Source organism: Pseudochaenichthys georgianus, chromosome 14 (assembly GCF_902827115.2).
Source record: "Pseudochaenichthys georgianus chromosome 14, fPseGeo1.2, whole genome shotgun sequence".
NCBI classification, from domain to species: Eukaryota; Metazoa; Chordata; class Actinopteri; order Perciformes; family Channichthyidae; genus Pseudochaenichthys; species Pseudochaenichthys georgianus.
The window spans coordinates 33,863,829-33,891,717 of record NC_047516.1 but is presented as its reverse complement, the minus strand read 5'-3'; the positions used below and the strand labels follow the sequence as shown (position 1 = coordinate 33,891,717).

The 27,889-nt window shown below is 42.6% G+C and overlaps 1 protein-coding gene across 4 annotated transcripts in view; it reads left to right on the top strand.

Annotated features, from left to right (window-relative positions):
• Nucleotides 1-1,114: 1,114 nt before the first annotated feature.
• usp25 (ubiquitin specific peptidase 25) overlaps nt 1,115-27,889 on the top strand; it is a 51,608-nt gene continuing 24,833 nt past the window's right edge. For 2 of the 4 annotated variants that reach the window (XM_034098487.2, XM_034098486.2), the window contains exons 1-9: nt 1,115-1,359; nt 10,412-10,489; nt 11,806-11,950; nt 14,325-14,448; nt 15,788-15,950; nt 17,069-17,155; nt 17,994-18,131; nt 19,580-19,656; nt 19,804-19,877. In XM_034098487.2, the coding sequence (XP_033954378.1) occupies nt 1,318-1,359; nt 10,412-10,489; nt 11,806-11,950; nt 14,325-14,448; nt 15,788-15,950; nt 17,069-17,155; nt 17,994-18,131; nt 19,580-19,656; nt 19,804-19,877 (928 nt within the window). In that variant the 5' untranslated portion in view covers nt 1,115-1,317. The remainder of the gene's footprint in view (nt 1,360-10,411; nt 10,490-11,805; nt 11,951-14,324; nt 14,449-15,787; nt 15,951-17,068; nt 17,156-17,993; nt 18,132-19,579; nt 19,657-19,803; nt 19,878-27,889) is intronic. The other 2 variants (XM_034098489.2, XM_034098488.2) reach the window with 1 other exon arrangement.

Here is a 27,889-nt window from a genome sequence, read left to right as displayed (position 1 = left end):
TGAGTTAAAAATATAATATACGAAAATAAAATAAAAAGATTATAACAACAACATTATAAAAGTAAATTAACCTTAATGACGTAGCAGTAATAATAACATATTATATTAGATAAGATATACTTACTACACCATTCATTATATTATCAAAGCAGAATGTTAACAGGCATTACACATGAGTTAAAGAATACAATACAATTCATATAGAATAAAACATAAAATGCAAATTATAAATATGTATATTATAAAACAGTGTTATTCTACAAGTGTTGCTACAGTAATAACTTGTGCAAAGCAGCTAGTAAAAAAAGAATCATTGTAAAATCATGTTTATTGCACATAAGAAGTGTTATTGCACAACAATGTGTTCCAGTTTGTTCTGTGGGAGCGTGAAACTCTGAACTTTATCTTGATGAAATCACTCTTCATATCATCCCTGCTGCTGTTGTTACTGAGTCACCCCCCCCCCCCATAACATCCCAAAGTTCTGACTTTAAGAGTAAATAAAAAAAATCCTTATAGATTTACTCCAGGTGTAACTACATTCTGATTTAAGAGTTGATTGTACTATGTCACATCATTAATCCAAATCCGTAAAGTCACTAAAGGTATTAAATAAATGAAGTGTAGTAAAAGTACACAATGTACCTCTGAATTGTAGTGGAGTAGAAGTACAAAGTAGCATGAAATTAAAAGACTCAAGTAAAATAAAATGTAGGTTTATTAATCCCAATTTGGGAACATGTTTTGTTGCAGCAGCATAAAACCAACAAGGCATTGCACATAATAACAAATTAAAATAGTAAGAAACGGACAACTCTAAAATATAAACATCTCAAAATAGAAATACAATAAACCATCATTTGAGAGTAAGACAAATATACAGATGACCGTGAAGATAGCAAATCTATAAACTGTCTGAGAAATAAAAACAATATTGAAGGGCCAATTTTCCACAATATAAGCAGGATATTATTTTTCATAAAGTGTGAATGGAATATTAGAAAAACGATTGAGCTGAATCTGAACTGGTTATTAAATAAATGCGGTCAACAATTGTATATCCATGAGCTCCACAAATCTGATCATGACGTAGTTGCCTAGAGCAGACGTGAGTAATCAATCCCAGAGCTCAGGCAGGGCAGAGCAATGTTTTCATTCCTCCTGACGACCTGCGCTATTCTCTATGGCGCCCGTGATGTCGCTGATTAAGGAGGGGACATCATAGCATCGTGTTTTTATTCGCTTCAGTCACAAGTATTCTCTGCGTTTTGCTACCCCTGGTTTGAATTTAATTATACATTTATTGCTGAATCCGCCATGACCGTGGAGCAGAATGTCCTTCAGCAGCATTCTCAGAAGGTAAGCTTCCAGAAGCTAACTTGGTAGCTAGCTTACTTTAGCCTAGCTGTGCAGCTATTTAGGTTTATGGCTCAGTTTTCCCACAGAGTTGGTCAGCAAACATCTCTGTTAGTTGAGTTAAAATATAATTGTTTTTTTAGTGGCCTAGGGCGGTTGTTGAGCAACTGTTTGTAAATTGCAACTGTTTATATTCAAGCTAGGCTTTCCGCTCCCTTAGCGTACGCCTTATCCAATGTTTTGCTGCCAGCCAACGTTAGCTAATGGTACCATTGAGCTAACGCTAACGTGAAGTTTAACATTAGCGCTGATGTGTAAATTGGGTAACTTTAACGATAACTTGCAGTTTATACATATTCATTCAGATGCTACTTCCCTTTTAACACTAGTATCATGGGCTAAGTGTTTCCTCAGGTGAAATAAACAAGGCCAACTGACAGGGACATATGTTATTATGTTAATGCCGTCAATTTAGCAGCATCCTTTCCACCAACGATGATGTTCAGTTTGGAGGAGTGGATACTCCGTGTTGTGTGCAGATATTTTTTAGGCTACAGTTCCTCTAATATCACAACTGATATCTTTGTTTACCAAGCACTGGCAGTGGAGCAGCAGTGTTTACGCTGGGCGGAGTGGCCAGATAGCAAGCTTGTGCGATGGTTCATAACTGAGGACTTATTAGGTTACATGTGATCATGCTCTCAGTTTACGAAAGGTCGAGGCCACTATGTTGCAAAGCTCTGGTGAGTCTGCCACTTGATGATGATGTTGCTCAAACGAACGTTAGGTTAGAACAACACATTTAACAATACAAATTCAATGCAAAATAGTTAGTCCGATATAAGCAGTCTGATTGGTTGGTGGCAGTCATGAGTTTAGGCAAAAAAGAAACCTAAAATAAGCAGTGTTACATAAATCTTAATATGCAGTCTGACCCTTTTGGGGCTGCAATGATAGGACATTAAATGTCATTTAGCTGACCCTTTTATCCAAAGCGACTTACTTAAATACCACTGACCATGTATACAGGACTCATTTAGGTATCTTGCCCAAAGACACCTAGCCATGTTGAATCTAAGGGACAAACAACTGACTGTGATTGGTAGATGCCCACTTAGTACCTGAGCCACAGCTGCTTGAAAATATATAAGCACAACTGTAAATGAGTTATATTTAATTCATAATTTACTGCAATTGTGCTATATAAGTAGGATAACATTAGGCCTATAGTCATTAAAGCTATGCCCCATTATTAGAGTGCTTCATGATAGCAGGGTGTGGTGCAGGTTTTCATGTAATGGCCTGCAGATGAATTTTCATTCCTTTCTGTACAATTTGTTTTATTTGCAACTCCTTCACATGCACGTACAAAGCAGCTGTGAAAACCTGATACATGGAGTTACGGGAATGCCCCTGCCTCTAACCTGCTGTAAAGACCCAAAGTAGTTCCTTGTACCATGCAGAGAAGTATGTGTTATTCAAGATGCCTCTTTATGGCCAATGTGACAAATAGCCATGCCAGACATGTCACATGGAGATGAGAAGTATGTGTTTGTGACTGTGTTGGTTTGTGTTTCTGTGTGTGTGCGTGTCTAAAGAACTGCCTTGTGACCTCACCACCCTCTGTGTCAACAAACCAGCATGCCGACAGTGATCAAAACACACTGTCATCTTAATATTTACCCATGCGTGAGTCATGTTATGTACAATTATGCACAGGGCTTGTTGACTTGTTGGCTTGAAGTTTTTTTTTTAAGAGCGTGGGAATATTTCATATCATAACCATATCATTTTATACCATGTTTTTCTGGTAATTCCACAAACAAGTAGCTCATATTACATAACCACAGGATAAAGCCTATTTTTGCCCTGTTTACTTTTTCCCTCTGACAACCAGCTTGAATTTTAGAGGTGGCATATCCAAATCTTCACACTATTATTGCTGGTGTTGAAAGCAACTAATGTGTTGAACCCAGTGTTTCCGCCAGACCAAGGCTGAGAGGGCGTCCACCCCGAGAGCGGGGGGGGGGATCATTTGGCTCGGCTCTCTTATGGCGCGTTTCCACTGCAGGCCTCGCTCGGTTTGGTTAGGCCTTATTAGGCCCGGCCAGGGCCGGACTGGGACAATAAGTCAGGCCGGGAATTATACACCCAGCCAGGCCACTACCAGTTTTTTGTGCCATTTTGCTGGATTTATTTGTCAATTTTTACAGCGTTGCTGCCCATAAATCTACTACCCAAAAATAAACATATGGACATGGGTTACTATTTTAAAAAATGTGCAAATCTATTTAGGAACCTATGTGAACATATTTTAAGTGGGGGTGGACCTCAAATCCTATAGGGGGGTCCGGGGGCATTCACCCCCGGTAAGACATTTTTTTAAATGTTGGACTTAAATGCATCAATCTGGTGCATTTTGAGGGGGAAATAAAGAGAGAGCCTACACCCACATGAAACAGAACTGTATACATTTAAATAATCATAAAATCATAAGAACATGGCCATAACCTATAACATCCCATATCCAATATGAAAAAACATTGAAACTTGTTTATTTATTTGTTTTTGGTTCATTTATAGTTGTGAGTGTGTCTGTGCTCCTGAACCAGCCTCACCTGTCTCCCTCCTCTCCCCCTGCTCCTCTTTGAGGCAGCAGCAAAGACTAGTTTTAGCTCTCAACAAGTTTTAATAGTTTATCTTACCTTTTTTCACCTAGTTAACGTTTTTTTTTTTATTATTCATGCATATTTTACTTATCACTCCCCCCTTAAATGGAAATATGTGTTTACATAAATGGTGACCAAACCGTTTGAGACCCACAGAGAACTTAGACTAAGTTAACTATCTAAACACTCAGAGAGTCCTTTACCTCACCTGAGTTGTAGTTATCAGTCTGACAGGAGAGGACTCTCCCCCCACCTTGTTGTTGAAACAGCTCCTTATATCCGTTAGCGCAGCTAGCTAGCACCAGATGCTAACAACAACAATACACGTAACCGGTGCGCGCGCTTTATCTCACTCGCTCGCGCCACACATAACACACACCCTCCCGAGCTTGAATGACACACAGAGACCAATTGAGTATGATCTGTATGAAAGTGGCCATGTCGGCAGGCCACATCGTGTAGACAGCCAGTCACCCTCTGTGAGGCAGAGTCAGACCCACATTTGCGCAGCGTTGCGTTCACAATACATATGTATAAAAAAATCCTCAGGCCAGCAGGCCACTTAACAGGCCAGGCAATCGGGAAACCTCCCGGTCCTCCCGATGGCCAGTCCGGGCCTGGGCCCAGCTCACTTTAATGCTGCGTTTCCATTACAGTTTAGGAACTGGGGCAGTTACTATAGTAACGCAGTGTAGGCGGAGCCGTGACGTCATCTTCAATGAGAGCCCCAGAAAAACAACACAGCCGTTAGCTCTTAGCACTCAGAGCTCACAGCTCCTCATATCTGTTCAGAAACTAGACAAAAGTTAAACAAGTACAAACCAAGTACAATACACACTACCGCCGCTTTCTGGTAAGGAGAGCTATTGCCACTCACGCATGCGCAGTGGGTACGTGCTACTTGACCGTTGACTGAAGTCTTTGTGGTGTGTTCCAGTGCGACTTTTTGGCCAAGATGCAAGAGACGTGAGGCGACACAACAATCGGACGTGTTCTTTGGTGTCAGTTTGGTGTGTCAGGGCCTTTACATGGATTTATGAACTGCCCCTAATTACTGCCCCTCTTCCAGAGACACACCGTCAAACACACTCATACCTGCATTGAAAAGTAACATTAAATAATAAATAAAAATAAATTACAATAAAATGACTGTTTTAATCTTCACATCTTCTAATCATGTCTATAATTTTGAGCACCAAATTATTGAAAAGTATCGATAAGAGTATCGAAAAATACCGGTATCGATAAAATCCTAACGATACCCATCCCTACTTGTCTGATGATGGTGTTGCTTTATGATATGTCATGTTCTTAAACTTGACTGGTTTCTATTGCCTTTATGTGGCGGCTGTAGCAACTTGGAGATGGATTGTTTAAGTCTTCCCCTACAGTTGAAGATGGAGATTGTTCTTACTGTGTCTTTTTTTAATTTACCTGGATGTTACTATATAGGAGTGTAAGTTAACCACTTGTCTCTATTGCCCCTTTCACACCAACGCGTTTTCAGCTCCGGCTCGGAGCTGGAGCCTGAAATGTGCCGGTTTTTCTTGTTCACACCGCAGCTCCGGAATCAGGTTCACTTCCAGCTCCAAAAAATTGTCGGTCTAGAGCAGGGGTCTCCAACACGTCGATCGCGAGCTACCGGTAGCTCGCGGGCAGCTTTTCAGTAGCTCGCCACTCGATTATCGATTATAGCGTAGTGACGGTGCTTCCTGATTTTTCGGCCGCGGCCGGACAATAAAGTGTTTTTATTTTAGAATTGTTTCTGTCACACAAATATAAAATTGGTCCGTGTTGCAGAGATCAAGGAGCAGATGTGACAGCGGCACAGCGACACCACACATGAAGCAGTCTGCTTTCTCCAGCAGCACCAGTCCAGAACCAACAGCAGAAGGACCAGCTCTGAATCAGGCCGCGTCGCTGCGGCTCAGAGACACGGGGAGGGATTTGTGCTTTTGAAAAACACTCGTTATCGTAATGTCAGGTTTTTGGTGGATTTAATCAAGTCTTGGATTGCAGAGTATGAATGTCCTCTTGCTATTTTCAGTTGATAAATACGTGTGTAAAGTTTGTGAAGGCAGGAGGAAAGCTTCCGCGATCACCGTCTCCTCTCCGTTCCTCCAAGCCCCGCCCCCTCCTGAAAAATAACTACTAATAAGAGTGACAGGCTGATAGTGACCCGATAGAAACTTTATTATTCACTTAATCACTGAGATATAATGAAGCTAACTTAGTCTCATACATTCATGGGATTCATGCAACAGTGAGACAGAGAATGTGAGTGTGCACCCACATGCAGTATTTTAGTTGTTATATGCTGTTGTAAATACTCCTGTTGTCTGCTGTGTTCAGACTCAAGTCCTGTGTGTGATGCCACATTCAGGACATTCAGTGTCCTTTCTTTAACAGAAGACCGTGGCTAGAAGCTGCAGCTTGACTGCAGAAGCATTAGCTTTTTGTTTTTGAGGATGGAAAAATGTCACACACAGATATAGGGAGGCTAGACCTATAGGCCTACAATTGATTAATTATGGTTTATAATTTAATGTCAAGACGAAGAAGAAGAAAATATGGATGCACTGTTCAGTGTCAATCCTGTGTAGATGGAGGTTATAATGTATAAATAATGTTCAGCTGAAGTCTCAGCAAAACTCACAACATTTCTGGAGCCTTGTAGACCCAGAAAACTATAAGAACATTCACCAAGCAGCACTGAACACGTCTGCTTTATTTGGCTCTACATGCCTTTGTGAAGCAGCTTTTTCTGACATGCATGTCATGAAATCTAAATACAGAACAAGACCGACTGATGAACATGAATGACTCTATTAGAGTGAACCTAAGTGGGTCCACTCCAGCAGACACCTGTATGGTGACTCCATGCAGCGCCAGTTCTCTCACTAACTGTAAAAAAGAGTGAATGCACTTATTTTACACACGTGCCATAAGATGCTTGCAAGGTGGTGATTAAGGCGATGTATTTACTATGTGGGCCATAATAACAAGTGAAAACATTGTATTTTGCTCTTGGACATTTATGTGAATCTTCAGTGAAGTACTTACTATGTTGTCCATATTAATATGTGAGAAATTGTCGTTTTCTTGGACCTTGATGTGAAGTTAAGATTTGTGATAAGCTTTAGGTTTTGCAATTTCACACTTTTGTGTATAGCTTAATTCAACTGATGAGTGCTATGTGAATAAATGTAAGCGATGCGATGCAAGTAGCTCTTGGCCACTTTCATTTTTTCGAAGTAGCTCTCAGGTGAAGAAAGGTTGGAGACCCCTGGTCTAGAGGCAACAGCTTCGGAGCTAAGAGGTGGAGTCACTTACGTCTCTCTTATGTCGAGGCGTGCAGGAAACTAAACCCACCTCCCCTGAACATGGGTCGACTGTCATGCCTGAAGCAGTAGTGCTTATAAACACACTTTATAAAGTCAGGCAACACTAACCAGGCTTCGTGTGATTCTGTTTATTTGTACCTTACTTTGACCATCCGTTCACTATTATTGATCATTGTGGAGAGAGGCAGACGTGTTGTTTTGTATTATAGCAACTATCGGGTGGAATCAATACATGGGCTGCACAGGTTGTCGTGTCCGACTATCACAAGTAGAATCATAATAAAAATACGCCGGTAAAATGTGCCTGTAGCAAACGGTTTATGCCACAATAGGATAGCAATAGCAAGTAGTCAGTTTAGCTTCGGTTGCTATGTTAACATCACCCAGTTTATACCAGAGAAACTTTCATAACAGCGTTGTGATGCCAAACAGCGTCAATTCAGACTGACACACATTCACTTAAAGAGCCTGTGACAGCATCCCAACAACTGTTGTGCAATGAAATATTGGGCTACTAGTAATCTCGAACCGTCAGTTTAAAAAAGAAAAAGCGATACCGTTCCGTTAAATATCAATAATTTCGAACATCGCGGGGAAATTCCTTCGACTCATTTTGAAGTTTTGGGGGAAGCCGGAAGTGACGTCAATGCGGGAACGCTTCGAGAGCCAAACACGGACAAAGTGTGTTGTCATGCGTAGAAATGGTGAATTACTGAGATTAGGCACGTTAATAACGTTTTAATGAAGTTGACTACAGTATATTCATATTTGTCAGTGCTTTCATGTCAATTCGGCAAACATAAATGATCGTGGTGAAGATGATGATTACATTAGGATTAAAAATCGGGAGTGAGAGCTGCTGAATTTCCTCCTGTCGGATGTGATATAAAAACAAATCGATTATTTTTGTGGTTGTAAACTCAAGTGGATGAAACTACATTTATTAGTGCTTTCATGTCAATTCGGCGAACATATGATACATTAAATGATCGTGAGGATGATGATTAAAAATCGTTTGTTTGAGCCGGTCTGCATTTCCTGATGAGAAAACAAACCGATGCTTTTTGTAGTTGTAGTACACCAACAACATGGATTAAACGTGTGTTTTTTTTTACCACAATGTTGGGGAAATTAATGGATAAAATGCACGGATTATTATTATTATTATTCCCACTCCGATCGGGACACTAGGTCCACCGTTTCCCCGCAGCGAGGCTCCTCCCGTTGACAGTTTACGTGGGCTGGGTGCAGTGGCGGACTGGCCATCGGGACGAATCCCGATGGGCCGGCACCGAAGTGGGCCGGTCGGATAAGTAACTAGCACATCCCCCATAGGCGGCGCGTGAGGCTCAGGTGTGAGAAGGCTAAATAACTTATTTTACCTGACGCTGCCCGCCTCCGGCGTCTATAGAAAAGAGATCAACTCAGTGTGCGGAGTTTAAATCTCTCAAGTCATATTACAGGATAAAGGAAATACAGTTTAAACTGCCGTATGCAGAGAAGACGCCGACGTGTCGCACTTATCATTCATATTACATCATCGATCATATAATATCATAATATATCATATATTTCCTTATCTGAGTCAGCTTCTCCAGCCTCATCTGGCCGTGCAACACTCACAGTGTCACAGACTGGATGCAGAAGTATTATTTAACACATTATGTTGACGAAACACTCGAGACAAATGTAATTAAAGTCAGATCCACTCGTGTCTTAGACGTGAACGCGCTCTCAGCTGGAGAGAGAAACCCTGGCTTGATTTACCGAGTTGATAACCAGCGTCGTAGGACCGCTTAGCGAGATCTCGTTTGTTAGTTTGTTGTTGTTAGTTTGTTTGTTACTCAAACATATCCAGGGTCTGTTGAACTGGCTTCGTAGTACAGGGCACAGGTGGCTAGCAGCGCTAATGTCAAAGACACAGACATTATACATTATGTTTGTATTTTACCAGGATGCAGTGACACAAATATGTACATATTTACATTTACTATCTACAGCACCCGCCGCCCCTGACATCCCCACTCCCCCCGTTGACAATTTACTAGCGGTACCGAAGTGGGCCGGTCGAGAGTCCCGGGATGATTTTTAGTCCCATTCCACCACTGGCTACATGACCATATGATCGCCCATATTGACGCACCTCATTCCTAAACTTCTAACAGATACAACATAAACCGATCCTTCAGCCTCATATGAGCTCTCAGACACGTTCAACATTAACCTGTCATCGCTGAGCTTGCTGCTGTGTGCGCCATCGTGCGTTTACATCTGACTGTATATATATAAAGGTTTACATGCAGATGCTGGGATCCTGAACGGTGCAGCTGGAGCTCTGTGCCCGCAATGACGTCACCCATCATTTGGCGGGACTTGAAGAATCCGCGAGAAGATCCAGAAAATTGTCAACATTGAAGGCAGATTAATGGTTATCAAAGTACAAATATCCAAAATCAGTTCAGTAACGGTTTTCAAGGGGACAATATGTACTCAAATTGATGGGTTTGGATGATGGGGGAAAACCGTGTCACAGGCTCTTTAAGGGGAACTGGGGATATGCATCAGCTGCTTGTGTGAGTCGGACAGTGAATACTTTAGAGCGGCCGCTGCAGTGTGAGCTAACGGGAGAATAAACTCCCGTGGAAGAGCAGCCAGCACTGCAGCGGTCGGTAAATGCCGCAGAAACACATTAATAAACAATGAACCACGGCACTGGAGAAAAGTATAAGGTTGGAGAAGTCGTTATTTAATTTAATCTGGCTTTGTGTGATTAAAAGCAACACGATCATCGACCCGACGCAGTCCCCCGTTGCGCCGTAACGCCTTTGAGGAGCAAATCAGCGATGTAAACGGTGGCAGCACCAGCAGCGGCAGCACCAGTCGGGCTCTGGTCGGTGTGAACAGAGCGGGAGCAGACAAGGGAAACCGGAGCTGAACCAGAAAAGCTCTAGCTCAGAGCTAGATAGGGAAAAGAGCTGGTGTGAAAGGGGCATCAGATGCTGTGCTCTAAACTGCCTCGTATCCTCTTTTTTTCTTCAATAGCACCAGCAGACGCTACTAAACCAGTTGAGGGAGGTCACGGGCACCACAGATGTTCAGCTGCTACAGCAGGCCCTTCAGGTAAAGCATGAACATGTACTCCTTCTTTTCTTGCTGAATTTGGATAACCATAAGATATTTGCCCATAATACAGAGACTGCCACAGGGAACAGTATGAGAGCATATAATGTGCCCTTTTAACACAAACTGCTGCAGTTAAATCGACTCACAAAAATCAACCACAATATGATTTCACCATTTCTAACTCGGCTATTTTAGACATTTGAAAAAAATCCAAATGATCTATTATTTGTATTAAAATAATAAACATACAGGTCCTGTCATTGGAGTGCTACTAACTGGTTAAATATGCTAAGTGGTCACTAAATGACAAATGCTGGTCCGCCTTAAAGGTGGGGTAGGTAAGTTTCAGAAACCGGCTCGAGATACACTTTTTGTTATATTCCATGGAATGCTCTTAACATCCCGATAGCAATGAATATCTTAAGTGCTTTGACAAAAAATCCATAAAAAAATGTAATCTGTAGAAGCCGTAATACTGTAAAAAGTACAACCAATCCGTAAACGGATTGGATGGCCTACCTGCCTGTCAGCCTTCCATCGGGGCACACATTTATCTCGTGCCCTCATTGGTCATGTGCGCGTTCGTGTGTTTTGGAGGAGGGGCTCTATAAGGAAGTGGCAGATTTTCTCCGGTTGTGTATTTTCAAATTCTAGCGATCTCGAGCCGGTTTCTCAAACTTACCTACCCCACCTTTAAAAAGCTGTCTAAAGTGAGCCTCGGCTGTTGATGTCGCTAACGTTGAAGCTAACCCTGTCCCTTTTAATCAGATGGTGGCAAGCAAGACAGGGGAGCTTGGCTTGACTTCTGAGGAGTTGTACAGACATGTGTTCTGCTCCGCTCACAGCTATAAGGTTGATGCTAGGTTTCACAAACACTCTCTTTCATATGGCAAAAAGAGATGCTAGCGCAGCTCGTTAATGAGGCTAGCACCGCTCTTAGCCCCGCACAATTGGATGAAACTGTTGAAAGAGATGTTCCATGGGAATTTCTAAATAAAGGCATACATTGATAATGATTTGTATCGATGTTTTCACTTTGCACCGATGCTATTGGACACCCTAATCGCTACTAAACAATACAGTTACACAGTTTTACATCGGATATGCATCATAAGAAGTATTTATGTTTCGGGTTTTTGTCCACACTTCAACTATTGTCAGTTATCTTAATCAGCAGCCAGTCTTCAAGTCTAACCAAAGAAACTAAAGCTACAAAATATATGGTTATTGGGCTGCTACAGATTTAGTGGACTTTTCCTGCTCATCATTGTCATCTCTTCGTAGCAAACTTGACACATCCACTGTTGCCGCAGGTAAGCAATGGAGACCTGGCTGAGGCTGTGGCCTTTCTGACGGAGAAGAACGCCAAGGTTCCTCAGCAGGATGAGACCACCTACTACCAGACGTCGCAGGTGGCCAGCGACAGATACATCAGCGTGGGCAGCCAGGCAGACACAAGTGAGCAGCTTACCTAAAGTTTAAGAGAGCCGTATACGATTCCTGTATTTTAAAGTGGACCTATCATGCTATATTTGAATAATATATTGTAGGGCCATACCTATATAAAACATGTCTGTGAAGTTTTTATTTCAAAATACCAAACAGATCCTGCATTTTAGCCATGCCTCATTTCGCTCTATTTGCTCTTTCCAGCGCTGTTTTTGCAAGGGCTGATTCTGTGACGTAGCTTTAATGCAAATGAGCTGCAGCTGACCACGCCCCCCTGCAGGAGAGGGGAGCGTGCTCAGAGATCAGCTGCTGGGCTCTCAGAAGATGGGGAGGAAAAGAGAGGCTCCGTCCTCCGTGTTTTATTCTTATATGATTATATAGAGTCGTTATTCATTTGTTTCAAAGCTCAATAAATAACAAAGAAGACCTTTGACCGGCACTTTTCTAATTTTGTCCGGAAGATTTAAACTTTAACGGACATGTTGACCGGCGAAAAAAAATCTAACTGAAACTCTGCCGCACGGTCCCCTCGTCCCTTGGAAGAGGCGGAGAGGTGGGTGTTTGTCATCTGCTGGTGGACTACCGAGAGAGAATTACAGTGAGGGAGGGATTGAATTAAAGCAGCAGGAGCAAACGCTTGCCTCGGGGAGGGAGAAAAAGAGCCACAGCGGAGAATAAACAGAAGGGCAACCATGCGCAGGAAGTCTTCTTCACTGCTTTTGTGGCAGACTACAGCGCCACTTACAGGCCTGGCATATGTACTACAGCGTCTCCAGCGCTTTCGAGCGGCAATGGCCGGCCGTGGCCCAACCTCTCATTCCCCTGATAGGTGAAGAGTTGGCCATATAGGCGGAGCTCCTCGTTCCTGACGTCAGAACAATTCAAGTCTGTATCAGCTCCGTTGCAGCCCCGTTTTTAGAGATTTGGATATGGAGGAAAGGAGGGAGGGTTGTGTTTTCTGGCGCCAGATAAGCCAACATCCCCCATTTTCATCACTTACAGCGCCCATCGTACAGGGCGAATGAAACGTGTTACCGGGGTGAAAAGGGTGTTACATTTACTTAATTATGAATGTTGTTACATCAAGGCCGAAAATTAGGATGAGCCCCAACGGTCAAAAATGTTTTTTTCCCTCCCAGAGCTGTCAGCGCAGCGCCTCCCAGATCTGGCGCCCTAGGCGAACATCTATTACGCCAGTGCTACGGGCCGGCCCTGAGTTCATATCATAGGTTCATATGCAACTCGCAAATATATTTATCTCTCTCTTCTCTCTTCTCTCTTTTCTATTCTCCCTTCTCTCTCTCCCTCTCTCTCTCTCAATTTTGGTACGCAAATGCGCCTTTTTTCAAATGACACGGTGCTCTTTTTTTGAAGGGAGGTGCGCACCAGTTATATGCAGCCCTGGTTATAAGTAAAAAAAAATGGACTGTACTTATATAGCGCTTTATCCAGTCTTTAAGACCCCTCAACGCGCTTTACATACTACATGTCATTCACCCATTCACACAGAGCAGTGTACCTTACTCTAGGACCTAACATTCACACACCGTTGGCCATCGGGAGCAACTCAGGGTTAAGTATCTTGCCCAAGGATACATCGACATGTTGACTGCATGGGCTGGGATCGAACCCACAACCTTCTGGTTGAAAGACGACCGCACTCCCTCGCAGCCACAGTCGCCCTAAGTGTAGCGCCCAACTAGTATTTACATTCTCTACACACTTTCCTTTCCTCCTTCCTCCCTCATGTTGCCCCTTCACCCCCTTCACACCTAATGGAAATGTGGGACCACTTTTTTACTCCGAGTTGAAGAGATTTCTAGTAGTATGGTATAAAATAAATAACACACACACACATATTTAATAAAATGTTTATTAATGAGAAGGAAAATATCTGGACTAACAATTTTACATATTAGCCACAAATGCAGCATTTATTAAAGCCCTGTTTACATTTACTGACACTGTAATTTTTGTATATTGCAAGACAGAAGTTTTTGGAAAATGAATAAACTTATCCATCGTCATCAGTAGCTGGTGGGTGGATCTGAAGACATTTTGTATCCATTTGTTTTTTTCCGTTAAAATAGTAACAGACACACAAACCCACAAATTACGAGGCCGAGATGCGGTCTGCCTGCTTTCTCCCTCACTGGAAGTCACAGTCAGTCTCCATACTTCTGAGCCGTGATCACAAAGACATCAACAGAAACCTAGTGTACACACGCCGCTGTGTCAGTTGAACCCAGAGGGTCAACGTAAATGTAAAAGAGGGTTAATTGGATACTCACCTAAACTGTTTGAGAATAAACTATGGAGGTATGATGCAAACCAAATCTCAGCTGGTGTGTCCGTTTCTGTGTGTGTCTTTTAAAATGTGCAGATGTGATTGACCTGACTGGGGATGATAAAGATGACCTGCAGAGGGCCATCGCCCTCAGCCTGGAGGAGTCCAGCCGGGCTTTCAGGGAGACGGGCATCACCGATGAGGAGCAGGCCATCAGCAGGTGAGTCATCAGCATCAATGACTCGTAACAATTTGCCAAGAAATTCTGATATTGCACTCTGAACATCTTTGGACAGATGTTGTGCTTTTATTTTGTATCATTGGATTGGTCTAAATTGTTAATAGAATCCTTGTCAAATCCTTCTTTATACCTGATGAGTTTGCTGTAAACACTATAATGGATCGTATCTGGTCAAAGAAGGCAGAAGAAATGTCTCCCTCACACAGCTAGTGGTGTAGTGCTGCTCTTTGTAATGCCAGCTGTGCTCTTCACTGCTATTTGCCTCATATGCGAGTGACTATTACACAAGTGTATGAATGAACTTTTTTGTTTTGTTTTCTCTATCGACTTCCTCTGTTATGTCACCGTTTAAAAAGACAAATGTCGCCCATGGCAGATCTTACCAGCTGTCACTAATTAACGTTAATTTTGCGAGTAACTTGTACGCAGGACAACATTACTTTTGGCTGTTGTCAGGTTCATGTGCTCTCTGCAGTCAGTATCTGCACTCGGCTAGATCTGAATGCAACATTGTTTGTGAGGTAAAAGAAGCATCACTCTAACACCATGTTCAACCATAAGTGTTTACTGTTCTATCGTCCCAACATACTGATGAATCGCATAAGAGGTCCCCCGAAAGGTTGACTATTCAACAATGCAGTCAAAGAAGACTGATTTGACTGCTATTCTCAAAATCCAATCGTCGCATTGGCCTATGAATGTGGTTATGAAACAATATGTCTGATTTTACATAGTATTGCTTGATTTCTCCAAGTTATTATGATATATAGCATTTTGTTTACAATTGTTAATTTGTCTCTGCCAAAATGATATTGTGTTTTGATTTTGTTTTCTTCTATTTCTTCTATTCCATGAAGCTTCAATTCAATGATTTGACAGTAGAAGATATAAAAAAAACTTGAGCAATCAGATTTGACTGTCAACTCCCATTTGAAGACAACTCACATCCCATAATATTTACATGTAAAAAAGTATTCGTAGACTCACTGTGTCTTTCCCTCTTGAAAGAAATGCAGTTTTGACATCAGGTCTTGCATATTTTGGACATTCCGAGACGAGGTTAGAGGTTTGAATAATCGTATAATGACTATTTGAAGTCACCACTTAAACCTCATATTTTTCCTTTCATTCACTGTTTAGGGTTTTTCTAATAGTGATGAAGAATGATCATATCACATAACTTAATAAGGGATAAAGTGCAGGAAACCACTCTACCACGATTGGGTTCAGCATGAGCTTTCAGAGTTGGGGAAGAAAGTTCTTGCAATGGTAGAAAAACAACATTCATTGCTTTTTTTAAATCTGTTAATCTTTTTAGAGTTTTGGAGGCCAGCATTGCGGAGAACAAGGCGAGTCTGAAGCGAACCCACACCGAAGTGTGGAGCGATTCCCCCAACCCGTACGACAGGAAGAGGGTGGACACCTGCTCCGTGGGGTTGAAGAATGTCGGCAATACCTGCTGGTTCAGTGCTGTCATTCAGGTGGGAACACACACGCGCACACACAGGCACACGCACACACTCACTGATGGTCCAAGTCAAAGGCATTGATTTAAAGAGCCCTCTAAATGATCCATAGTGCATGAGACAAATGCTTTATGGGGTGTCCAGTTCCACTTTTGCTAGTTAAACGGAGCCTTTACTGGGTGCAAGCAAGGGGCTGTATTAAGTTTATTATCACTCGAGCCGGTTTCTCCAAAAGTACCTACCCCACCTTTAATATGTCATGGGTGTAACATGGATCTAACCAACAAAATATCAATGCTTTGAAGCTTCCAACTGTTCTGTACAGCTGTCCTTATATGAATTAGTTTCATATTGTGTTCACTGATTAGTACGACATTCGGTTTTCTATATGTCGCTGTCTATTGTTTGGGGCTACTGATATAATGTTGTGGCATTAAAATGACAACTGTGTCAGTCTGAAACTGACAGTGTCTGCTGGGTTGAGATAGGGCCTAACAATAAATAAGTAACTCTTGTCTAAAGAGCAGCTCGATACCCTTTTTTCTGATTGTGCTATAAAATCCCTTTGTTTTCACCATCTCCTCTTGTACTTTGCTTACTCACACCATTTTCAAGACTGATCGGGGTATTACCTTTTATATATTTCATAGTAATGTATAAGGAAATGATCCAAATGGTAATGTGCTTGAAAATAATAGTCAATTTTAGCCCAGCTGTCACAACGTGTTTCTTGTATGCTGGATGAGTCAGTGGTAGAATGTGACCTGAGCTGGACTGTGCCAGATGAACACTGGATACACCATCACATGGTGCCTGGCTGCTGTGTGTAATAAAACCCTTTGAGAAGAAGGCAGTGCTGCAGTAAACAACATTTTATTTCCCCAACAAAATGTAGAGAAAAGGTACCTAAGAAGCAAAGTATTGCATATCTAGGGTCAAGAAAAAGTGAATAATTATAGAACCGTATAGCAGTTTTCTATCTTTTCTCACAGTAGAATACCTATCATGTTAACACATCTAAAATGTCCTAAAGGTATGTATGTTGGTGATCAAGGCCTCTTTTCGATTAGGGGCTTACACTTTCTTTATCATGTGATGTTACTAACATGTCCTCAACTCTTCCCAACCTCAAGTCTCTGTTCAACCTGCTGGAGTTCCAGAGGCTAGTGCTCAACTACTCTCCCCCAGCACAAGTCCACGATCTGCCCCGCACCCAAAAGGTAAGAACCCTCCCCAGGTCCTCAACAAAGGAAAGTGTGGTGCTTTGTTCAGATTATTATTTGAGTGTATTGGTTTTTGTGAGACGCCATTCGGGTGCTGCGTGATAATGACCTAGAATCCCAGCAGCTTGGCACGTTGTCTAGTAGTATCTAGTATGCAGGAATTCCAACCATTGGTTTGATGAAAACCTTGGTATTAATCCAACAGGACAGAAATGAACATGCAAAGAGAGAGTGTTCAGAAAATGCCTTGAGTTGAATGAATCAGATATAGTCCCCACCCCATTGGCAGAGTAGCTATGAGTAGGTACATGCAGGTATAGATAGCGATAGTTAATAAGGCCAGAGTGAGGACGAGTTGGTCCGTTTACCCCAGGAGAATAATCACAATGATGTCCCATCTTCTGCTGCTCACCTCATAACGATAGCTGGTTACATAGCTCCCAAACCACACCACTCAATTGTAGAGGAAATTATGAAAAGACATTTATCTTTTCATTCTGTAGATTTCAAAAGTGTGAAACATTTTGGAAAGAACAGAACTGTCCTTAATACTAATTGGTAAATCTTAATTCAAGCCCACTTGAATAGAACACTAAATGATGATGTATTAGTCGGTCTCTCCGTGCTTCCCAAATTCCTCAGCCTGTCTGGGGAACTCCCTTCCTGAGCAAACTGAAGATATGAGTCTGTACTTTCAACAATACATCTGTTTGATGCTGCTGAACACATCATGAGTGTGGTAACATTTGATCATATACATATGTTTTAGTTTGAAAAGGCTGACTGAATAGTGTATTTGGATTCACTTCATAGTTGATTGTTTTACTGTGAGCAGGAGCACAGGAACCTGCCCTTCATGCAGGAGCTGAGGAACCTCTTCTCCCTCATGGTGGGCTCCAAGAGGAAATATGTGGATCCGTCACGAGCTGTGGAAATCCTCAAAGACGCCTTCAAGTCCAGTGAGGCGCAGCAGGTATGTCTCGTTCTGCCATAATCTGCTTTGCTAAATAACATTCACACGGTCCCATGAACACAACGTCATCAAAGAGTATGTTCTTGTCCCGACATGAGTATCTCCTACTGATGAAAGCAAGCATTTCACCCAAGACTGCACATTGTATAACTTTTACAATACACAACTTGTCTTTACGAAAGTTAACCTCTCATGCTTTTCGAGTTTTCCCTTTTTTTTTTGTGTGTTCTAAAGGTTTTTGTGCGTGTAAATGTTGCAAAGGCAAAAATCCCTGTGTTCCCTCCAGAGGGAGTTTCTCTCCCACACATTACATAGTGACATCACTATGTTACACTTTTGCTTCTATTGGCCAGCGCTCCAACATATTGTAAGTGATAGGCTAAGGGGCGGGACATATCTAATCGGTTGACCAATCCCAACAGAGCCGGCCAGCTAACCAATCAGAGCAGACTGGGCTCTGGTTTCAGACAGAGGGTGAAAAGAGGTGCTGCAGCACAGGCAGTGTGAGAGAAATTAAGAGCTCTTTGAACATTAAAGCATGGAGACATGTAGAGGCACTACATACTGATATGAACCTGAAAATGAGCATTACAGCGCAACTCTTGGTATGGCTTTAAAGATAGATGTACAGCTAACTTGTGTCTCCTTAAATGTAAGTTGTGTATTGTAAAAGTATTATATATATATATATATATATATATATAATCACAAACCAAAATTGGTGTAAAAGGTTTTAATATTTACTGAAAATACAACATAGTAGAGTAAAATAATTCCACTTCAAGTATAATTACATTCAAAATCCTACTTAAATAAAAGTAAAGCAACAGACTGGTTATGTTATTTTTTCACACAGTTAACGTGTCTTGGAAATGACAACATTTCTTAACTTATACAAAACAAATGAGATCCTTTCAGTATTCATATTTCTAAGACAAATCACTCCCTACGGCGGCTCCATGTCATTGCTGTTCTTCTGACTCAGCTGACTCTTATCTCTTATCTATAACAAGTAATGCTCAGACCCACCCCTCTGAACTTTGCAATACATAATATTGACTAGGAGTTAGCTGTTTGTGCATAGCTCCTATAATGTGATGCACATATGTGTTCTCCTTACGTAAGCATACACACAACAGCAGTTTCTGAGCCGAGGTCGGCCTTCTGCCCTCGATACTCATCATTCATGTCACTGCACTGTGGATGAGTCAGATAGGCTTTGACCTGAATTATCGGCTGCCATTGATGTCTGAGATATGACCTCATGAAAGGCATGTTCCCCTTGACAAGTCAGTCCACGAGTCATCTCAAACCTAAAGCTCAGTGTATATCAAAAGATGACCGACGCTACATTGGACTTTCCCATAGTTTGAATCTCTGACATCCATGTCCCAAATGCATTCCTGTATTTACTCATTTTGTATGTATGTCTGTATTTCCCTCAACAGCAGGATGTGAGTGAGTTCACCCACAAGCTGCTGGACTGGCTGGAGGACGCCTTCCAGATGAAGGCAGAAGAAGACAGGTAACCATTCTCTCTCTATCCAGAGGTCATTGTTAAAAGATTGGACAAATGTTTGCTGGTGGCAGCACATTTAAATCTGTGTACATTTTGAACATGGAACTGTATCAAAGTTGCCTCAACATTTTTTCTTTTAATCTTTGCTTTCAGGGAGGGTGAGAAGCCCAAAAACCCGATGGTGGAGCTTTTCTACGGTCGCTTCCTTGCTGTGGGTGTCCTGGAAGGTGAGATGAGCTGTTAAATTAAAACCAATAACAGAGAAAGTGAGGGGTAAATGAAAACCACAGAGAGCGAGTGTGCGTAAGCAGGGCTTGATTGCCGCAGCCAGAAAGCATGCAAGTTCTTGCCCCCAGTAATGAAAGGTGACCTTGTCTTAATGAGATGTGGGCCATGTAAAAGAGGAGAGCGCTTGCATTGATCGTGGAAGTCCTTGATGGCTGATTGACATTGTGCTTATTATGCATGACAACACTGGCCCAGAGCCACCGAAAGCTGGGCCAGTGGACTGTTGCTCAGAAATGACCTTAATGCCTCAGCTGCATGTCCCCTAGCAACTCCTCCCTTCCTTTGTTTCGGGCTTCTCATCAGCAGTTGATGCAGGGAGGACTGTGCAGCCGTTTGATGATGAGTGACTGCCAAACAAGGGAAGTTAGCTTGGATGAAACGGGGGTAAACTGCTCATGTACTGGCATTTTCCATCCAACTAACCTTTGATCTGCATTAGAAATGTATGTGATGTAGGCCCTGTGTCCACATTGCGTCTTTTCTGGCAGAAAAAAAGCTCACCATGAGCGAATACGCTTGCTCTCAAACTTTGCTTGAATGGGTTAGGGCAGTGGTTCTCAAACTGGGGGGCGTGCCCCCCCTGGGGGGCGCAGAAGCATGCCAGAGGGAGGGAGAGAGAGAGAGAAAGGGAGAGAGATAGAGAGATAGAGGGAGGGAGAGAGAGAGAGGAGATCCAACACTGATCCATTTGAAATATATACTAAAGAATATGGAGGGTGGTTTGTTCAAGGTTTAAACAGTCAACGCAGTGGATTTACAGATGAGCACATGGAGGCAGGAGTTCCAGATCAGATCAGAGAGAGAATTGTTTTGATTTGAGGAGCTGCATCAGAAATGAGCTCCTGAACAAAAAATTGAAATTGGACTTGAAATATTTTATAGGAAAATCTGCTATTATTCTTCAGAATTAACTCCAAAGAAGAGTTAACGACATTGATCGACAGAAAACGGAGGAAGAAACGCAATTTGTGGATGTATTTTTTAGTTGAAACTACTAACTAGCTTTCAACTACCAACTGACAACTGTCAACCGTCTAGCTGTGGGCTGCTAGCTGTGGGCTGCCAGCTGTTACCTGCCACTGTTGGAAGGAGCTGCACCAAAGAAGGTAGCGGAACATTATAAACTGTGAATTATTTCATGAAGATAAGAAGAAAGGAAAAGAAAATTATTCGTAAGCTAGAAAAGCTAATTAATTAGCCGAGCATCTCTTTGGAACAAAACAAGTGGTCGCCATGGAAACTGTCCAGCATGCAAAAAAGAACTTCTCAGCTCTCAGAGCAGAGGGAAGAGAGATTGAATATCCTGCTAAATGCAAGAGTGTAAATGCAAAGGACAAACACAAGAAGGTCCTCTTCACTGACTATGCCCAAGAAAAAGAAGGAAGGAAGAAGAACAACCTCATATTCTTCACTACATCTGGAAAGATACTCTGTGCAGCAATTATGCATACGTATCCAGAGAGGGCATCGGCTCAGGAGGCAGATTACAAATCTGTAAAGATGAACACCTTGACAAAGATGACCCTCTGCTCACCATCACATACTACACCAAAGGAAAGGTCATGGTCCAAGGGAATGAAGCCAACCTGGAGTCATTCCAAGAGGCGGAAATTCCCCTGTTGAAAGCTGAGGTGGACACAAAGAGGATCAATGTCCCCTCTGGTGTCCCCTCTGATGTCCCCTCTGATGTCCCCTCTGACAGCGAAGGTGATGAGAGCCCAATAGAGAACCCCAACACCTTGTCCATCTCTGCCCCTCCCACACCGGCCAGCTCCAACAATCGGCTGAAGGAGAGTGTGGCCCTGCTGGAGTTTGCAGAATTCAAAGAGCGGACCCAGGCCAGGCAGTCTGGTCCCTCAGACAACACTCTGCAGCAGCTTAAAGAGGACCTCCAGCAGCTCAAGAGCGACAACGAGGCCTTGGCATCTGACCTCAGAGGAAGTGTAAAAGCACTCAAACAGGAGAACAGTGTGCTCTGTGTTCAGTTAGCCAAGGTGAGGGAGGATGCTGAGTCTAGAGAGAAGAGCTTCACCAGGCAGGTCCAGCACCTGACAGAGAAACACTCATCAGTCCTCACAATGACGAGTAGAGACACACAGACTCTCCTTGCCAGTCTCCCTGGCCCACCCTCTCTGCTCAGCACCCAGCCCAACAACACCCTGGCCCCTCCTGATACACCCACACAGCCAGCTCTGCCCACCCCAGCCTCCCTCTACTCAGCCTGAAGAACAAGACCCACAAGTGGTCCTGCTGGCTGACTCAAACGGGAAGTTCCTGGACCCAAGAAAGCTTTTTCCTGATAAAAAGGTGCTGTCTAAACACTGCAGCACCACAGGCCAGGCCATGAAGCTGTTGAAAAAGGAGCCCTCAGTACCTGGTGATCCACACGGGAACAAATTACCTGCACACCCTCCGTAGGGACACTGCTGAGGCAGTGAGGAAAATGGCGGAGCAGGCCAGTAAGGAATTCCCCGACACCCGCATTGTGGTCTCCACCCTGCTGCCTAGGACAGACACCCCTCCTCATGTCATCCATGACATTAATATGGAGATCAGGGGCCTCATTTATAAAGGGATATACGCTCAAAAAATGGCATATGCCAGTTTCTACGCAATGTTTGCGATTTATAAAATACTAACTTGATGGGAAAATGTGCGGTCCTCCACGCAAACTCTAACCCATGCGTACGCACTAAGCACAGAAACGGGACAGACGAGAAACTGCGAAACCGTTGGAAGACTGGAGAGAAATATGTGGATATAATACCATAAACAAAGTGTTACCTCTCATTTATCAGATATGAAGAATTCATTTTCAAACATTGATTAAAGCCAATCTTAAAATGATTAAACAAACGCCTGCTTGAGACTCCTCAGTGCACACAAAAACATAACTTGGAGAAATAAATACGGATATAATATCTAATATGTTATTTAAAACCACCTCGAATATGTTGTGTTAATGTTATGAAATGTTTTCTCATAAATTATGCGGTTTTGCATTTCTATAGGTTGTACGAGCATGGTTTTATACCATCATGTTTAATCATGTGTTATGCCGTTTGCCAATAGCCTACTTGATAAGTCGCTCATAAAACACAGGAAGTATGGAAGCTAAGAACACCATATGTGGTCAATTGTACAGCTGATATAACACAACACATTAGTTGTATTTCCTCTAACTGGTGGATATCGAGTTGCTGCGGGGGGGAGGGGGGGGGGGGGGGTTGAGACGCACAGGCTGCAGTGGAGACGCTGCGCACAGCTGATCGACAGCTGGAACACAAACCACCAAATACAAAAACATAATTCAGATCCAGTCGTCATGACTCCACTCCGGAGGGATTCCCCGATCATTTCTTACAGTCTCTCATCAAGGGGGGGTGTCCTGTCCCCGGTACAAACACACTGCCTGAGGAAGGCTATGTGTATTTCTTTTGTCTTTAACCTTTTTCGGACCACTTATTTATTTATTTTGGTGACGATCCGACCTCCATGCTGCTACTGGTTCAAACTGCATCCACCAAACAATATGATTTATCTCAACCTCCCCAAAATAACCAGAATCTGACACGTGTGAGATGTCTTTTTTAGCTGTTCTGTCGTCATTTCCTGCTATCATCTTCATGCAGTCAGTCAGAATGAATGAATGAATGGGCGTTTCTTTGACTATTTATAGGCAAATATGGGCGTTACGTGAAGCCCGCAAAAGCTGCACCGCATTTCGAGTCGATTGTGATTTATAAAGGGAAACGCAATGTTTGGTATGTCGGAAAATTTCTGTACTATTTTTTGGATTTTAACTACGTAAGCAACCTTCCCACGTGAATCCTACGCACGGCGTTATAAATGAGGCCCCAGAAAAGGATGTGCCACCTTACCAAATGTCCACCTGGCCATTGGCCCCTGGGACTTCTATGATGGACTCCACCTACACAGAGAAAGGGTGGGGATATTTGCAAAGACCCTCAAAGATGCAGCCCTGGGACGCAGCTCTCCCACCCCCTCCTCTAGAGGCCTTATAGACCCTCCCAGACCGCTTCCTCCCCATCACCACCCCTGCTGTGAGGAGACACAACAGCTCAGCCTGGCCCTCCCACTCCCCACGCCCCCAACACACCCAGAGGAGGCTACTTTCACCCAGCTCACCCCCTGCACAACATCAGCAGCAGAGATATGCAGCTCCTCATCTCCCTCCCCGCCTACAGCAGCGGAGCTATGCTGCAGTTGTAGCCCAGCCTGCTGCCACCCTCCCTCCCCCTGCTACCTCTGAACTGGGAGACATCAGGGTGATGCTGCACACCCTGTGCACCCGACTTCTGTCCAGCTAAGACATTACATTTATATGTTATCGTAGTAATCAGTACAATAGTAATATTAGTGAAAATAGTTTTTGTTTTTTTTGTATATATATATTTGTCTCACTATACAGGTTCATTTTGATTGTTTGTTTTTGAAAAAAAGATGCGTTCTTTTCATATAAGCTGTTGGAATATTCAGGGACTCCACTCCTCAACCTTTGAGGTCAAGAGTGAGAATCCAGAGTTCTTAGAATCTATCAAGATGTTGATCTAATTATATTAACAGAAACATGGTGTAAAAATGATCTGCTCACTCACTGTCCTCCAGGTTATAATGAAGTCATGGTGCCCTCTATAAAATCAAAAAACATACGCAAGGGCAGAACATCGGGGGGGATCTTGGTGTGGTATAAAGGAGATCTTTGCCGTCAGATCTCAGTAGTAAAACAAGGTAAATCACACATTTGGCTAAGGTTAGATCCAACCCTGGGCATAACTGACAGGAATCTATACGTGTGTGCTATTTATATTCCCCCAGTAGATTCTCCTTATTTTGAAGAAGACATTTTTGAAACTCTCCATTCAGAAATCGCCTATTTTCAGGCCCAGGGAAATGTGCTTCAAACTGGAGATCTGAACGGACGAACAGGAATTGAACCTGATGTCATAGACCCACAGGGCAGCCACCATGTATTTGGTGAGCCCCCCCTGTTTACCACACCAACCGTCAGCCATCGGAACAGCCTTGACTCTGAAATCAATCAGAATGGCAAAGAGATGGTGCATCTCGAGTGTTTTTTTATTGGTTAAGTGGTCCTTGGTATGAAAAAGTTTGAGAAACACTGTAGTAGACTATGCAATCACTGACATGGACCCCTCCACTATCAGTGCATTCACTGTCAGACAGCAATCCCCCTTTTCAGACCACAACCAAATCAATGTGTTCTTTACACTCTCAGGTCCAATGAGTGACACAACAAGGGAACCCAGTAAGCTGTACACATTACATCCTACTTACAGATGGGCCCCAGACAGTGGAGACAAATTCACCATGGCCTTGAACTCACCTGATCTGATGAATGACATGTCACTATTTGACCAAAATCAATATGTTCCTACCAAAGACGGTGTAAACATGGCCATTGATTATATCAATATGATATTTCACAAGGCAGCTATTAAAGCTGACCTTATAAAACAAAAGCAGAAGCCTGTTAAAAGGCAAAACGCTGACAAAAGGTTTGACCAGGAATGCAAGACCATCAGAAAAGACCTGAGAAAAATAGCAAATGAAAAACATCGGTAACTAAACAACCCAGCCTTACGCATTAGATACAATGTTTTAAACAAATATAAATGTACAATAAGGAATAAAAAACAAAATTATACCCACATGAAACTTGAGGATATTGAGAAAGCCATTGATCAAAATCAATTCTGGGATCTGTGGAACAACTTCAACACAAAACAACCACAAGCCTTACCCATCCAAAATGGTGACATCTGGAGAGAACATTTTGAAAGTTTGTACAAAGACATACCAATAAATCTAATAAATTCAAATCAGTGTATTACAAAAGAGAAACTCCAAACATTAGAATAAACTATTAAAGACAACCAAAACCCCCTTGATTTCCCAATGACTTGGGAAGAATTGACCACACAGACACAATCTCTCCGGCCAAGGAAAGCTTGTGGCCCAGACAACATTAAAAACGAAATGCTCAGATGCAGCACCCCAGAGATGCAGGGGACAGTGTTAAAGCTGTTCAATATCGTATTGCAGTCAGGATGTTTTCCTGACATCTGGTGCAAAGGGCTCATTTCCCCCATTCATAAGAGTGGAGACAAATCAGACCCTAATAACTACCGTGGCATCTGTGTCAGAAGTTGTCTGGGGAAATTATTCTGTAGCATTCTAAATAAAAGAATACAAGATTTCCTTAACCAACGATCCATATTGAGTAAAAATCAAATTGGCTTCCTTCCAAAACACCGCACCGACCATCACACTTTAGTTAACAAACATGTACACCAAACACAAAATGGTAAGATATTCACTTGTTTCATTGATTTCAAGAAAGCTTTGGACTCTATTTGGCACAAAGGGCTCTATTATAGACTTCTACATTGTGGTAAAGGGGGCAAAATGTACGATCTGGTTAAATCAATGTATTTAGGGAATAAGTGTGCTGTTAAAATTGGAGACAAACAAACAAAAAGAGGTGTTAGTCAGGGTTGCAATTTAAGTCCCACTTTATTTAAAAATGTACTTGCTGTTCAGTTGGATCAATGTGCTGCTCCTGGCCTCTCCCTCCTAGATAGAGAGGTGACCTTGTTCTGCTGTCTCCTACTGAACAAGGACTACAACAGCAGCTGGACATAGTAGACCGGTACTGTAAGAACTGGGCCCTGGCAGTCAATATGAAGAAAACTAATGTCATGGTTTTCCAAAAACGCCCCAGATGTCAGGAGAACAAATAACGTTTTACCATAAATAATCATATCATCGAACATAGTATGAGTTATACCAACCTCGGTTTAACCATAACAGCATCGGGAAGTTTCAACATGGCAGTGAATGCACTCAAAGAAAAAGCCAGAAGAGCTCTAAATGCAATTAAGAGAACATTTTATAATGTCCAAATTCCAATTAAAATCTGGCTCAAAATCTTTGATAGTGTGATCCAGCCCATTGCGCTGTACGGTAGTGAAGTGTGGGGTCCACTCAGTCACCAGAGCTATACCCGCTGGGACAAACATCCAGCAGAGTCTTTACATGCAGAATTCTGCAGATAGATTTTACGTGTTCAGAGAAAAACACCAACAAATGCATGTAGAGCAGAATTAGGCAGATACCCACTGATCATTAACACTCAAAAGAGAGCACTGACATTCTTTAACCACCTTAGATCCAGCCCCCGAGACACCCTCCACTCCAAAGCCCTCCAAAGCCAAGAGCTAACCCCAGAGAAGAGTCCCCTATGTCAGCTGGTGCTGAGATTAGCTGCCCCCTCTCAGAGCCACTCTGACCAGTCTCTCAACAACACTGCTCTCCAAACACCAATCACAGTCAAATGCATTATAACACAATGTAAAGACAACTATTTACAACATTGGGAAGAAGAGACTAAAAGCCAAAGCAGATTAGAATGTTACCTGGCTCTAAACAGAGAGTACGAGCTTGCAGAATATCTCTCTACTGCCAGAGACAGAAAGCAGAGACAGACCCTAACCAAGTACAAGCTCAGTGACCACAGACTGGCAATCGAAACAGGAAGACTCAAAAGATCCTGGAAACCAAAAGAGAACAGAATATGTGGTCACTGTACGACAGGTGAGACTGAGACAGAGATGCACTTCCTCCTGAAGTGCCACACATTCAACGAAGTAAGAAGCGTTTACTGGCACATCTTGCTGCCCAATATGTATACACATGCCACAACCTGAGGGACAGTGAATGACACACACACACACACACACACACACACACACACACACACACACACACACACACACACACACACACACACACACACACACACACACACACACACACACATGTTGAAATGTAATTATATCACTATATATATAAATCATCAATAATATGTAAACATTTGAAATGTATGTTAATGGTGTTAATTATTTTG